This window comes from Grus americana, chromosome 10 (genome assembly GCF_028858705.1).
Source record: "Grus americana isolate bGruAme1 chromosome 10, bGruAme1.mat, whole genome shotgun sequence".
In the NCBI taxonomy this organism is placed as follows: domain Eukaryota; kingdom Metazoa; phylum Chordata; class Aves; order Gruiformes; family Gruidae; genus Grus; species Grus americana.
This window is the reverse complement of record NC_072861.1, coordinates 3339190-3354122: the sequence shown is the minus strand read 5'-3', so window position 1 is coordinate 3354122 and position 14933 is coordinate 3339190. Positions and strand designations below refer to the sequence as shown.

General features: G+C 56.3%; 2 protein-coding genes across 2 annotated transcripts; both read right to left on the bottom strand.

Moving 5' to 3' along the window:
• Positions 1 to 1039: 1039 nt before the first annotated feature.
• Positions 1040 to 4512, bottom strand: LOC129210748 (zona pellucida sperm-binding protein 3-like). Its single transcript, XM_054836912.1, has 9 exons — positions 4117 to 4512; positions 3123 to 3241; positions 2943 to 3046; positions 2514 to 2691; positions 2296 to 2416; positions 1815 to 1906; positions 1489 to 1631; positions 1240 to 1329; positions 1040 to 1155 (listed from the first exon to the last, which is right to left on the bottom strand). The coding sequence occupies exons 1-9, from the start codon at positions 4510 to 4512 to the stop codon at positions 1040 to 1042; spliced, it is 1359 nt and encodes a 452-aa protein (XP_054692887.1).
• A 1326-nt stretch (positions 4513 to 5838) lies between these two features.
• Positions 5839 to 14484, bottom strand: LOC129210846 (protein PML-like). The gene is made up of 7 exons (XM_054837149.1): positions 14389 to 14484; positions 13280 to 13758; positions 11781 to 12358; positions 9133 to 9170; positions 7894 to 8128; positions 7400 to 7509; positions 5839 to 7277 (listed from the first exon to the last, which is right to left on the bottom strand). Exons 1-7 carry the CDS (start codon positions 14407 to 14409, stop codon positions 6813 to 6815), a joined length of 1926 nt encoding a protein of 641 aa, XP_054693124.1. The 5' UTR covers positions 14410 to 14484; the 3' UTR covers positions 5839 to 6812.
• Positions 14485 to 14933: the final 449 nt, after the last annotated feature.

Here is a 14933-nt window from a genome sequence, read left to right as displayed (position 1 = left end):
AAGAGAGCTGCCCAAGCTCCCCTGGAACAGGCTACTGGTTGCAGAAGTCCTCCTGCCCCCCCCCCCCCAAAACCAGCTCAAGAGGTGGCCATGCTGCGAGCACACCCCAGCTCCTCACAGATCTCAGTTTTCCATGAGCCCAGCCACCTGAATTTGCTCTGACAACAAACACCGCATCCCAAGATGTTCAGCTGGTCCAGTTCCAGAGTGGGAACCTCTCCCAGCTAGCGGGGAAGCAAGAGGTCTTGGGTTTGGGGCAGGAACATCTTGCCATTATGGCTGCTCTGCTGAGCAGAAGAGCCTAAATCCCACAGCAATAGAAGGGAAAAAACCCAAGCAAATATGACTGAGGCATATCAGAAAGCCCCTTTCTGGAGGGGGACAGGGGGGAAGTGGGGGGCAGAAATTCCAGTCCCTGCCCCAAGGACTGTTTATACATCTCCGCCAAGGCTTGCTACATAGAACTATGTGTAAACAGTCCTTGGGGCAGGGACTGGAATTTCTGCCTCTGTCTGTCCCAGGAAGAGCCCAAGCCACCAACCCTCCAGTTCTGTTCCCTTCCCCATCCAGCAAAGCTTGATTTCTCTCCCAGAAACAGCTTCAGGCAGGAGGAGAGTGGTCCAAGTTTTATTAAAGCCGCGGCTTATTAAGTAAGGAGTTACCAGTATGGAGCAGCTCCACAAAAAGGTAAAATGTTTTGAGGCTAAACACAACCCCATGCTTCTACAAACAAGAAAACAGCATCTAGGTGGTGGGTTTTTGCATCCATTCCCAACTAGGAGAAGTTCGGGGGGGGGGGGGGGGGGGGGGGGGGGGTGGGGAATAAGGCTGTACAAAGCTCTGCTGAGGACACAGGGCTTTGGGAGAACAGGATACTCAAATTGGGTTTAGGGAGGCAAAGAAGCACCATTAAAGCCAGCATGAAGGTTTGATTTGTCTCTCCCTCTCCAGACTTCTTCATTCCCCCCACCAAGCCTCTCAAGTCCTTCAAGTGATTTTTTCTTTTATTGAATAGGCTATAAAAGTTGAAACCGGTGACTTAAACGGGGTTGCTGAGTTTCCGGCAGACAGTCAGAGCTCCTAGAAGAGCAAGGATCAGGATGACCAAACCAGCAACTGCAGCCAGCCCCAGTATCATCCACAAGTGATCCACATCTAGGAAGGAGAAGTAAGGAGGTGGTTACAGCCAGAGCCAGGACCTGCCACGCAAACCATGCCCCTTCCCTGGGTGCACACTACCTTGTGAAGGCATCCTCCTAACTTGGTGATCCTGCCAGCTGTGGATGAAAAGAGGTCCAACTACAACATCTGCTTCTTTCACTGAGGGATCTGAAAGGAAGGACCTTTGAGCACTCCAACTCATCTGAACACCTAGCTCTCTCAAGTCTTGGATTAGCACTGAGGAGCCAACGGGTAGTGAGGCAGCTTCACCGACCCAGCTCTGAGCAAGTTACCAACAGGGTGACCAAGAGGCATACAGAGACATACCAAGCTGGGAAGGCAGTTCTCTCCGGGCACGTCCTCCTTGCCATCGGGAGGGAGCATGGAGCCTCCTGGAGGGCCTGGGCAAACCACAGCTCCTCATCTCACAGCAGGAGCAGACATCCCGGGTGCCTTCCACAGGAGCCCAGCTAGAAGAGATCCCAGTGACCAGCCCACCCTATGGTAGGAAACCCTCACGTGCTTCGGGGTCTCCTAGGAGAGACCAAAACCCTCCCACCCAGATGGTCAACCCCACCTTCCTAGAAGGTAACACACCAGATGAGAAGCCCAAGCTCTTCACCCTTGAGCAAGCTGCTGTTCCAACTACTCACAGGTTGCTAGCTTTGTTGAAGGAGCAAGCCTTGTTCAGAGGATCTGGAGCTTGGTCAGCCAGGGAGACCTTCAGGTGGCAGGTGATGTAGATCTGGAGAGGCCAGGCAGAGCAGAGGGGTCAGGCTGTCATTTGCCTTTAGGGCTTTCCCATGCATCATGAAGTTGGTCTCCAGTGGGACCACCAACTCCCCAGGGCAGCTCAAGCCCCTCTGCTTCCTTCAAGCCACTGAAGGGTTCAAGTATCAAAGCCCATCAGAAGGGCTTGTCTTGACCAGTATCAGAACTGGTCTTCAAGGTAGATCCTTGGCTCAGAGGGCCATGATCCAGAAGCAGTAATACAGGGTGACCTCATTCATACATTGCTATGAGGCTGTTGACTTGGGAATGTAATTCTAGACAAAACCACATTAACTTTCTTAACAAAGTGAGGCTATAGCCCCGTCTAGACAGGGGACTTCACTTGCTTTTGGAAGTATTTACCAGACTGCTGGAGTCTCCTGCAAATTTGAATGCATCTACTGCAAACTGAAGCACATCTTGCCTGGGTCTTGGGGATATAAAAGTCGATGTGGCATCATCCAGTTGCCCATCCACCAGGCACCTAGACACAAAAGTGAGGGCCAGCAGGATCCCACTGTCAGAGATATCTCATAACCTGCAGAAAGGCATCTCTAAGTAAAGGCACAGCCAGCTCTTACCCACTGAAGTCAATGAAAGCATACTGGGGAGAAGAGCTCCTGTCTGGGGTCAGGGTGGCCACACAGTTGTCCACAAAGAGCCTCAGAGGTGCATGGTTCTCTGTCTTGACACCAGCTTGGAAGTGGAAGACATCTCCCAGTTGAAATATGGTGGAGACTCTCTCAGCGCTCCAGTCATCTGGAAGGAGAGGTCACCAGGCACTCACGAACAGAAAGCCAGCTGGCTCCTTGTGCTTCACTGCTTCCACCCAAGGAAAACCCCAACTAGCACAAGGCCCTGGGTACTCACCAAAACTGCACCAAACCCCATCTGCTCCAGGAGCACTGGGGCAATACCAACACCAGCTGTACCATCTAGTAGAAGCGTGGCCATCTCAGAGGCCAGCCCAGGGTGCCCTGCACCAGAGGAGACCCTCACCCAAAACCTACTGTTCATGAGGCGCAGAGAGAAGGGCAGCTTCTCCTCAGAAGACAGTGTGGAGTGGAAGGGCACCCATGTGGGCTTAACACCATTGCTGCTCACGTTGTCCCTCCTGGAAAGAGATGCCCAAGGTTAAGTGCTCTGCAGCAGCAGAAGAGCTTGCTTGGTCCTCATCCGCATTGGCTCACCTTGGGTAGTGGCACTCAATAGCAACCATGGCAGGGCTGGTACGGACAATGACAGGGTTGCCAGCAGGAACTGGCCTGTAATTTAAGCTCGTGCTATAGACTAGAGCGTCAGGGGTCACCTGTGGAAGAACAAGACACATCATCCAGTCATTAAAAACCCTATTTCAGCCACGCACACACAGAGCAGCACATTTAAGCCTGGAGACTTGGTGCTGAGATGTTCCTTCTGGACATCAGCCAGCAGTATTTGTGCTAGAGGGAATAAGCGGCACTCATCCTGCCGCAGGGATGCTCTGGGCTGGGAAGCTGCTCCCAGGACAGTCTCTGGTCAGCAGCAGAGCTGGATGCAGAGGTGCTCAAACCAGCTCTTATTTTTTTCCTTCTAGCTTCCATGCCCCAGAACAACAGACAGGAAGGTCTGTCCCTCAGCATATCAGAGGGTGTCTTCTGCTCAGGGGGGTTTAATGAAGATATCCACTGGCTGGAGCAGGGGGGGGGGTACCTGCTCACCCAAGCTTTTCCCAGGGGAGAGAGGCTACTTCAAATTTAAGTCTTCTGTGAAGTAGCTTCATGCTACACTCAAGCAGCACCCACATGCCTCAAGGTTGGCATCAGCTGCTGGCTTGCTGCAGCACCTCCCAGCACCAGGTCATCTGGGCTTTATCCTGGAGGTGGCAGCAACAGCACGAAGAGTCCAGAAAGATTTAGCTACCTCTGTATTCATCAGGAAAAAACCCCACAACTTAATTTCCCTGCCTCTTGTGTGCCCTTCCCTGGTCACACCACCCCAGAGCTAGCCCCAGACAAGACAACACAGCTTCTTCTGCCCTTGAAAAGCAGACCAAGATGTTCAGCCTCTAGGAAAGGCTTTGGAGCATTTCCCTGAGCTCAACTACACCACAACCCCCCGCCAGTCTTAGCATCCCAAGGCACCGAGGTGCACATCAACATGCAGACCCCCACCCTAGAGCTCCAGCCCCCGCTCCAGCCTTACCTTGAGGGTGCTACCACACTCATGCAGTCCAGCCATGAAGGTCACCATGGTCTCAGCAGTGCTCCAGACCGCAGGCGGGCAGGCAGCCGAGCCCAGGGTCAGCTCTGCAGCCTTGACCAAGCGTCCCGTGCCAAAGAGGTCCCTGTGCACCGTGACCACCACCTGCGCCTCCTGGCACTGCACGGCCACGGGGTGCAGCGGGGCCGCAGCCTGGAGCTGGGAGACATCCACCCATGCCCAGGGCTGGGAGAAGGCACGGGGCTGCCCCAAGGAAGGATCTCCTCCATACCTCCATAGCTCTGCCTCCCCTCTAAGGAAGCCCCAGGGGGTGTAAGCAACCACCTCCCCAAAAGCCCAGCAGAAAAGAGCAAACCCCAGGCTGCTTCCAGGCCTCATCTTGCCTACCAGGGTCCAGCACAAGGAGCAACTACTGCCCAGGGAGCTTTTATAGCCCACACCTCCCACCGCCGCTCCCACCCCAGGTGATGCTCAGCACACCTCCCATAATGGCAATTGGCAACAGCTGAGAGCACCCAGTTCCCTGGAGAACCCATCATGGTGGGCTCTCATGAGGTGCTGGATTGGGTCCCTTGCCCACAGGAGAGATGTTGAGCCTGCTGTGCAGCCAACTGCAGTTTTTCCCCCCATTTTTTTGGTAAAAAACCAGCTCTGTGAGATCTACAAAGATGTGTCCCACCTCCAGACCATGGGGCCCTGCTGCAGTGGGGTCACTGGGGGATGGCTTGGGGGGGGTGACACTTTCCCAAGGCAAACCCACTCTTGAGGTGCCCAAACTTGTCCCTGTCCTCAGCTCCTTCAAGGCGGTGATGATCCTCACGGAGCTTCTCATGTCAAGGGCAATTGGGGATTTCCAGGACGTGAAGAACTCATGGACTCTTCACTACTCAGCAAAAGATTTTTTTTTTTTTTTTTGAGAAGGGGAAATTTAAACTTGAATTAAGTGGAAGAATAAAAGAAAAAGGGGGGGATCGTGGAGGAGATGTCCATCAGTTGCCCTGAACCGCATCCCTGCTCCTGCAAGACCAGAGTCCACACGGTGGCGTCCGTGCCTGCGAGGCCACCCGTGTTTCCTTGCGTTTCCCGGGATTTTAGCAAAAAAGGAGGAAAACGCTTGTGCACACGCATAGCTGTTTAATTGTTCACTGAATGGACTTGTCCTCTGGAGCCACCGGCTTCTTGGGCAGGAGAGGTGTTGAAATGAGTGGTAGTAAAATAACGAACAGAATAATCCTTATCAGGAATAATATTAGAATTTTTAATAATTATTAGAATTGTTAGACCTGGGGCAAAACGGTCCCCAAAGTGCCTGGGCGGTCCATCCCTTCCTGGGATGATTCAGCAGCAGGTTGTCCCCTCCGTGGTCCCCAGAGGGAGGGGACCGGGGCAGGTTGACCCACCTGAATCCCCCTGCAAGCTTCTTTGTGCCTGGTTGGGGATTATAAATCAGGAGGAAAAGCCGTTTGTGTATCGAGGTGACACCGGGGAGGAGCACGGCTTTGGACAGGAGTCCTTGTACGGGGTTTTAGGGAAAGCACAAGGATGCTGGTGTGCTCGTGGCTTTGCTCGCACATGGAGGTGAGGACCAGGTGAGATGCCGTGGCTGAATCGAGCTGTTCTGGCACGATCCAAACTGGGCAGCTGCCGGCGGGCAGGACAGCTATGTACCACCCGAAGGGAAATGACTCGGGTTGTTCCCACAGCGAGTAGGCTGACGGGCTTTCTCGGCACCTCCCTGAGCAAACAGGACCTCTCGGTGCTCTTTTGCTTGTCTTCAAGCCAACGCCTATCTTGGGGACAGCTGCACGTCTCACGCACATGGGTCGTCCCATGCTCATCGTGTTTCTCTCAGCTGCATTGTGGGCTCAAGGCTCCATCATGCTGCAAAGGCACCCACTGCCGCAGCACCCACCACCCTGAACATCTGCCTCCTTGAGCAGGTGGGTGTTGTGGGAACGGGGAGCAAAAGGAAATCATTCGCAATGCACAATGAATTAGGAAAATGATTTATTTCTTCTGCATCTGTAGGCAGGCACAGGAGCCAAAGAACAATGAGGTGCATCCCCTGATCAATAAATTCTCTAGCTGTCTTTGAGCTTGGAAAGTAGAGGGAGAAGTTGGAAAACCACAACCCTGTGTGCCCACTTAGGAGGTTCATACCCCAGGCTAGAGGGGCTGGATCCCGCTGACCGAAGGAGGATTTTCAGTTCTTCCCTCAGCCGTGACCCAGGAACAGAGTGGCTCTGCCCAACCTCCTTCCCAGCAATGACCACCACCCTCGGTCCTTCCAAACCAGTTTCCCCACCTGCTGTTTCTCCAGCTGGCTTCGGATCCCATTGACCCCCCCAAAAAAAAACCTCAGACCAGAAACGATTCTCCCAAGATGGCTTGATCCATCCGGGGGGGAAACAAAGGCACGGCGTGGCTGCAGGGTGTCGGATCAGAGCCAGGACATCTCCCAGCCGAGCTGGTGTCCTCACCTCTTCACCTTAGCACAAATTCAGATGAGAGAGGACAGCAAGAGACTGCCACACCCCAGAGACTCAGGCTCATACCTCAGGCAAGAGCAGGCAGGAAATATTGAAGTCGAAACTACTGACGTGAGCCAGGGTTAGGCTCCAGGACTCATTCCCCTGGGGTGAGAGGGAAATTGAGTACTGGAGAGGCATCAGCATTTTTCAACACTTTTCCTCACTTTTTATGGCTCTTGGGAAATTGCTGCATGTCAGGGTCTTCTGGCTTTCAGCCCGCTGCTCCTGGTGCTGGAAGTAGACCTTGACCTTGCTTAGGTTTCGGACTTCCTTTTTGGAGCCGTGCCAGCGAGCGTTGATGAGACAGCACACTTTCTGGAGCCCCTTCTCGGGGTTGTGCTGGTAGCAGGACCAGAGCTCAGAGAGGCTGATGTTGTGGGTGGCCAATGTTTGAGCTGATCGCTTGGTGAGGAGCTTCTCGGCCAGCAAGGGCTGGAGGGAGATGAAGGACTCCAGGCTGGCTTGACTGAGGATCAGCCTGGGTTTCTTCACCAGGTCAATGTCCAGGACCTTGCACAGGTACTTCACGACGTTGGCGTTCTCCATGGCGCTGCAGTCACCAAAGTGCCACTGGAGGTGGAGTAAAGAGGCAAGACTGCCTCTTCTTGCTAGCTACAGAGGTTTTATTCTGGCACTCAGGAAGGATTTCACAAGCTCCTTGCCAGGCTCTAAGGGGAATTATGGGATGCTCCTGAAGGTCTGGAAGCACCAAGTGGTCCAGTCCTCATGGCTTAAACAGTGAGCAATGCAGGGCCAAGCACTGAAAGCCCTTTAGCTGTACTCACCATTGACTCCTCATCGGTGCTGTCCTCTTCAAAGTTGTCCAAGCAGAGAACATTGCTATCTGCCAAGGGAGGAAAGACGTGTCACCTTTCGGATGTGGGGTTGTCCACCCTGCAGTGAATGCCAGGGCTGATGGTCCCCTGATTGGCATCACCAACCGTGCTGAGAGGTGGCCCTGGATAGGGCAAGCAGGGAGCAACCCTGCCCTCAGGGTCCACCTGAAAAAGAACTGATTGCCCCTCAAGCCACAGATACAGAGTAGTTGAAGGAACAAAGTCTGGTTTCTCCGTCAGTCTCCACCAAACATCTTGTCTCTGAACAAGACAATCCGCTGGGACATAACTATCCTCCTGGGAGGTCTATGGAGATGCTGCAAACTGCTCTGCCTCGATGCCTACACCCCGTAAAGTCTACCTGTCGCTTCACCACTCTGGACACTGCTTACCTGATTTGTGAAGCCCGCTGTTGCCATCTGGCACGTCTTCCAGCAGGCTGTCCTCCTTGGCAACAGTCATGGGGAACACGGAACAGCCGGTCCCAGGCTGGTCCGAGCAGCTCGGCTGCTGCGGCACCATCTGGTTCCACCCATCATCGTTGTCTTCAACCTTCACCTTCACCGGCGATGTCAGGACATTCACATTTTGGACTTTCTTCCTCTTTGCGGGAGTGGAGGTAGAGACCTAAGTGTGCAAAGAGGAGCCCAGTGAGAGCGGTCCTGCGTGGTCAGGGATGGAGATGTCTTTTTGCTACCAGAGCACAGCCGAACAAGCTTGACCACATGGGTTTGTCCCCACCCAAAGCAAGTGCTCGGCTTGCCCAGATGGTCTCTGCTGGGATGCACCACATCCTCAGTTCTGGCATGAAGCCCCTGGCTCTCCTGGGCTGTGGGCAATCCAACCACCTTGGTCAAGGTCCCCTCTGCCTGACAAGGATCGGGAAAACTTTCTGCTTTGTTTAACGGCTGCCAAGGAGAAGATGGGAACCTCCCCTTACTGAGCTGGGGGAATAAATAATCTTTATCTTCCCGCTCCAGCCCTGAGGCTCCCAGGCTCTGCAGGGCTTGCAGGCAGGACTAAGCCCTTCTGATCCCGGGCTGGGAATGTGTGCTGCAGATGGGCAGCCCGGCGGTCACCAGCCCCAGTCCTGTGATGGCTGTTTTGTCCCAGGCAGACAGGTCTGATGCTAGACAAGTCCTTCACACACTATGGGACTGGAAACCAAAAGAGACCTTGCCTTCAACATCGCTGAAGGCCACTTCTGCTCGAGTGGGGCGCTGCCCTTCTCATTGGAGATGTGTTTGCAGGCCCCACATCCATCACCACCAGTTGCAGCGTATCTCCCCCGCCAGCGCTGGGTGTGGGCAGGGCAGGGTGAAGGCAGGAAACGACTCGCAAGCCACGGTGCCTACAAGAGCTCTTTACAGTGCCCACACCAACATGTCTCATCCTGAGATGTTTGCACCTTAGCCAGAAAGGTGCCTTCAGGGAACGCAGTGTGCCCTGGCTCTGCAGCCCTATTCCCAGCCAGCTTGGCTGAGCTCCTCTTTCAAAAGAGAACCTGGAAAGCAGCAAACAAATGCCAGAGCTCAAGCAACCTTGCAAGGGCTGGGGGTAGCCCCAAATTCCTGATGGGTAACCCCACGAGGCAGAAATCCCAGAGCTGTGCAAGCAAAACCAAGTCTCACCTGGTGGGAGTTTTCCATGGCTGGAGGTGGGGTGGCTTCTGAAAGAAGAAAAACCCAGCAAGCTGAGAGGAGGGTGAGTAACGCTGGGGACGTCAGAGAGCAGCAACAAAAGACTCTGCAGAAGGTGCAGGTGGCTCTGGGGCCACCTCCTTGGAAGGTCACCTCTTGGAGATGCTACCGAGGCTGAAATCCAGCAGTGAGCTTGCAGGCTGGGATGGGAGAGGTGCCCATTCTGCCCGGCCACCCACCAGCTCATTCACCCATCCTTGCACTAAAGCCTTTCCTCCAGCTCTCCTGTACGGGTTTGCTGCCCTCCCACCCATCCCAGACCCATAAGCCAGGAGGTCCCACGTGCTGGGAAGGAAAGAAAAAAGAAAATTAGTAGGATCATGCTGTTCCCGAGCAAGTTATTGCCATGCAGTGGCGAGGGCTCGTTCGCAGGGGAGATGCTGCCTTCCCAAACCCAGCAAAAGACCAATGCACCGTTCATCCCAGGAGGATTTATTGGCAGAACAAGGTGAGATGGAGAACCTGGTCTCCGTAGGGACCTCTAAAGGGTTTTCCACGCAGCCACAGTCCATGGCAAATGTTCTGGTTTGCAGACCCTCACTTCTTCCTCCGCTTCCGAAGTCTGGTGCTGGGCTTCCCACCACGCTTGCCCCTGGTGGGGTGCCTTGATTTGGGGCATTCCCCCTCGGAGGTTAGGCTGGGGGTCTCCGAGCACGCTGGGCTGGCAGTGGGGGAGGCAGAAGGGGGTCTGCTGGGGGAAGGGGCCGTGGCAGCCGCTGGGACTAACGGTTTGTTAATCTGTGGGGTGCTGGAAGGGAATAATTCCAGCAGGTTGGAGGGCAGCGATGGCCAGTCCATGTCTGGGGGGGGCGGGTCCCGTGGGCTGGCCATGGGCTGCATCGTTGGTCCCACAGCAGAGGCGATGGAGGCCAGGGAGCGGGACATGGCCTGGATCTCCTGGGTCATGGACATCAGGTGCTTGTTTGCCACGTGCTGAGCTTGCAGGAGGCGATCGCCAGTCTTCAGGAGCTCGTCTGCCTGCTGCACGTTGGACCTGGCCCAGACACCGAAATCTTCCTGCAGGGAGGCCAGAGAGTCCTGGACGCTCCTGGGAAGAGGCACGGTGTCCCCATGGGCTGACCTCGAGTCTTCCTCTGCTTCTTCATCCCTCTGCATCAGAAGGCCTGGAGGAGTGGGTTGGGTGGGGGGGATATCCCCTCCCTGGTCTGGACACATGCGTCTTCTGCTGCTGGAGGGGTCTGACACGGGGGCACAGGGCTGGTGGTGGGCAGGCAGCCCCATGGAGAGACCTCCATGCATTTGGCAATGCTCCTTGGGAGGCTCAAGGTCGAGGATCAGGGTGGTCTCATCTTCGAACAGGGAGTTGTGCTGGGGAGCGGAGGTACCTGTCACGGGGAGGGGGGCTGAAGGGAGCAGGAGGGGAGAATCAGGGCTTGGAGGGTCCTCCCAGCCTGCCTCGGCGGGAGTGGAGACAGAGGGACAATGCCTACCATGCAATGGAGATGCAAGGAGTGGGGTGGGAAGCAGCTTGTCCCCAGGAAACCCCAAGCTCCATGCAGGACATCACTCCTGGGCTCTTCTATGGACTGACTATAGCCCACGAACTTGCCCCAGGGAGCTCTGTGGTGGAAGCCCACAAAGGGCCAAGGAGGACACTGGTCATAGCCCAGGTCTGAAGACAGCAGCAGGGGGATGGAGCAGAAGACCCCGCAAAGTCTCTTCCTCCCATTGCTTTTTTCCCCTCCCATTTTCTGGAAGGATGCTACCACCTTCTGACCAAACCTGGATCCTCCAGCATGTTATCCCTGCACACACCACAGATACCAAGGCCTTCACTGTTCCCAAACCACCAGCAGCTCTGCCACAGCACTGCTGCCGAAGAGCTGGGGGAAGACCTGGACAAACCCAGGAGTGGTTGTGGACCTCTTGCCATCCCTGTCGGGGACTGCTCTCGGGGACCGTTTTGCCTTCCCGGTTGGATACGCCATCCCAAGGCGGTAGGTAATCAACAACCCAAAAGGGGAATTGCCCAGGACGGTTGTGCACAAAGGTTGAGCACAGGCAAACTGGCTGGAGATCTGAGGAGCAGAAGTGGTCACTGGGGGGCAGGACGCTAAGGCCTGGAGGACAGTTATGACCCCTGAGGGACCTGTATGTGTCACCAGCAGAAATGTTTCTCAGAGAGGATGCAGAGTTGATCCAACCCTTCCGCCTGCTCCCTCCTTGCCAACACCAGCCACTGCAAGCCCCTGCTCCACGCACCCCGTCTCCAGGTGCCACTCACCTCCCTTCTTCTTCAACCCACAGCATGGTTCCATCCCAAGCAAGTCACCACGTTCCCTCCCAATACCACTGCATTTGGGGGACCACCATACTCTGCAAGGGCCAGAGACAAGCGTTGCTTTGGAAGCGATGGATGCAACAACGGCATCCCGTCCTTGAGGGAGGCTGGAGTGTGCCCACTGCATGAGCAAAGGCTGGAGACACAGGTCCATCAAGTCACCGCGTGGAAGGAGACTTGAAACTCATGGAAAATATGGTCTAACCAGGGATTATAACCTTCAACTCTGCTTTTGGTCTCCCCACTCCCCAGCCCACCTGGCCAAGTGCCTCCTCACCTGGGTGCCCGGTCACACGCTCCACCAGCGCCTCCAGCCGTGCCCTGCACTCGGCCAAGTCCCCAGGCTGTGCTCGGTCCCCGGCCGCTGCCAGCTGCAGCCGCTGCAGCTCCTCCAGCGAGTCCTTGATGAAGGGCTGCATGTCCATCACCTCCTGCTCCGTGGCGTAGAGGTTCATCTTCTCCACCAGCCGCTCGCCCGCCTCCATCCGCTGCAGCACCCCCTCCACGCGCTGCAGCTCCCTCGCCAGCTCCCGCCGGCCCTGCTCCTGCTGCGCTTCCACCAGCCCCAGCAGCTCCTCTTCCTCCTGACGGATCAGCCGCACCAGCTGCTCCACGCGCTCATGGATCAGCTCCCGCATCTCCTGCTGCGCCTGCTCCAGCCGGGTGGCCTCATCCTGCAGCACCTCGTAGGTGGCCTCGAAGGCGCTTCTCTTCTGCTTCAACTCCTGCCTCATGGTGCTCAGCTCCTCCCGCCTGCGCTGGGTCTCGCTGTGGATGTCGCAGAACGGGGCGTGCTGGCTGTCCAGCAGCGCGCACGAGCAGCACAGCGGCTTGCAGCACTTCTTGCAGTAGATGCTGTGAGGCCAAGCACAAGCAGAGCAGTAATTCAGACCACGCGCTTCACAATTCATTCATTTATCAAATTGCAAATTCATTCCTTCATTGAATTTAAGTTGCCACCAGGTTTGGGCCAGGCATTTGGTTTTATACTCTCCCAACTGCAAAAAAAATATGTTGGTTCCGCAGTGACTATGCAAGTGTTATGGCAGACGTTCACCCATGCACCATGAAGGCAGCGAAGAAACGAGCTCTCTGCCCTCCCTCGAGCGCGTATTGGGGTTATGTATAAGAATATAAGACCAAAGAGTATCCTATCTCCATAAGATACCTAAGGCAAGAATATAAGAAGTGGGGAGTTGATATCATCATCCATCCCTCATATAAGTCCTGGTAGCCTTGGAAAATGGTGGGCTAAGGACATGCTGAGGCAGGGGTTGCATCTGGGCCACTGTGGCTAGCATCAGTGCTGGCCTCCAGCCCCCTCCCCTCTCGTTTGGACTTTCCCTTGAGGGCATTTAAACCTTGTCCTGCATTGCACCCGTGCTGTTCCCCAGATCCTCTCTAGGCTGGTCTAGCACCACCAGCAAAACACACCCTTCTCTGGTGTCCATCACAGCAGCTGAAGCAGCAGGCCTTCTTGCTGAGCTCCATCAACCTCATCCTCCTTACCCTAGCAAGGAGCACCCCATCCACTTTCCTCCCTCAGCCTACCCTGTCCCCACTCTCCCACCATCAGCTCAAACCCAGCTTCATCCAAACCCTTCCTCCGTGCCCTAGAGCCCACTGGTCACTACTTCCCGCCCATCTTCTCCACAACATGGTGGCAATCAGGGCAGCAGAGGGGCAGGGACGCCCTGCTCAGTCCCATCATAGACTAGCCCAAAGAGATTTGTGACAAGAAGCCACCCAGACAGGGACAGACCTCCTTAGACCTACCTTACATTATGGCTCTTGTGGTTTGGGTTGGAGCAGGAGAAGTTCCTGGTCCTCCTGGTGCCCTCGAGGAAGTCCTTAGCAGACCCTGCCCTGATGCCCATCAGCCTCTTGGCATCGTGGCTCTCCTTCTTCAGGTAGCGCTGGTGGGCCTCGTAGCACTTGGTGCAGAGGAACTCCTCGCACTCAGAGCACCAGAACTCACCGGCTTTCTTGCAGTTGTCGCAGAACAAGTCAACTCCATCCACAATCTTCTTGAAGACCTTGAGCCTGGCCTGCAGGTTGGTGAAGAGCAGGTTGTCCATGTCTGGGATGCCGCTGGCCTGCGGGATGGCCGTCTGGCACATGGGGCACTGCCCGATGGGCTTGTACTTGCTCAGGCAACTGAGGCACAAGGTGTGGAGGCAGTTGAGGAGCTTGAGGTTGGGCGATTCCTGTTGGCAGCCCTCGCAAAGGATGAACTGGAAATCATCTTCTAGGAGCTTGGGGAGGGAGGCAGGGAGGGAGAAGAATGAGCACCACGGTGTGCTTTTAAGAGCTTCTGAAACCACATCTGGAGCGGGGGGAGAGGTGACCTGCAAACCCTACTTGGAGCAACCAGTGAGCCGCCACTTCCCACCAGCGATGCCCAGGCCCTGTAAGCAGGCCAGAGATGACTCATGCCCAGTGCTAAGGTTGGACGGACAGGGCCCTGCCGAGCGCTTCCTCTCCCTCTAGCAAAGAGGAACCGGGATGGTCCCCTGGCTATGGGGCTGGGGAGGGCTGCAGAGGGGCAGTGCAGAGGATGGGGCATGGAGGAAGCATCTCAAGACCCCTGGGTGACACCCTGGCAGGGTGGGGACCATCCTCCCTGCCATCTCCCCACCCATCTCCCTCGCTCAGCCCATCCCTCCGGCTTTCTGCCTCCCTCTCTCCCGCATCTGGGCTGGGGGGGGGCTGGATTGGGGGCCACCCACCAAACCGGGGAGGGGGGGAAACACCCCAAAACTCTTATCCCCATCGTGTCGTGTCCCTCGCCCCCGGGGCTGGGGACTTCCTGGTGGCCTGGACCTCCCCCCCCAACACACCGTCCGCATCCCCCCGACATCCATCCCTGGACCAGCCGCCCTCACCCGGGTACCGGAGCCGGCCATTGCGGAACGGGCAGCGCGAGCCCCTCCGCCTGCACTTTCGGTTTCTTCCGCGTTGCAAATAACTCCTCCTTCCTGGCGGGGGGGGGAAGCTGCGCAGAGCCCGCTCCCAGCCCCGGCACATCCCTCTCCACGCCCCCCCCAACCCCCCAGCCCCGAAAAGCGCTTCCCAGCCGGCTCAGCCCTTCCCCGGGAGGGAAGAAATGCGGGGGGGGGGGACGACGACACCCCCCCTAAATCCCCCCCCAAGGAGCAGCAGCCCCCGGGAAATGTATTGCGGGGCCCCAGTGCCCTGCTGCGAGGGGGCTCAGGGACTGCCCCCCCCCCCTCCACCGGGGAGCATTTCCACATCCCTGTTGGTCTCGGGGGGGGCTGGCTGGGTCCTGGGTTGCCTTTGCCCCTTCCTGCAGGGCATCGGTACCCCCCCAGCCATCTGCACCATGGGGGCCACCCCAAAAAGGGGACAGACCACCCCAAAAAGGGGACGGACTACCAGGAGCACGTGGGGTTCACCCAGCCTGGCAGCC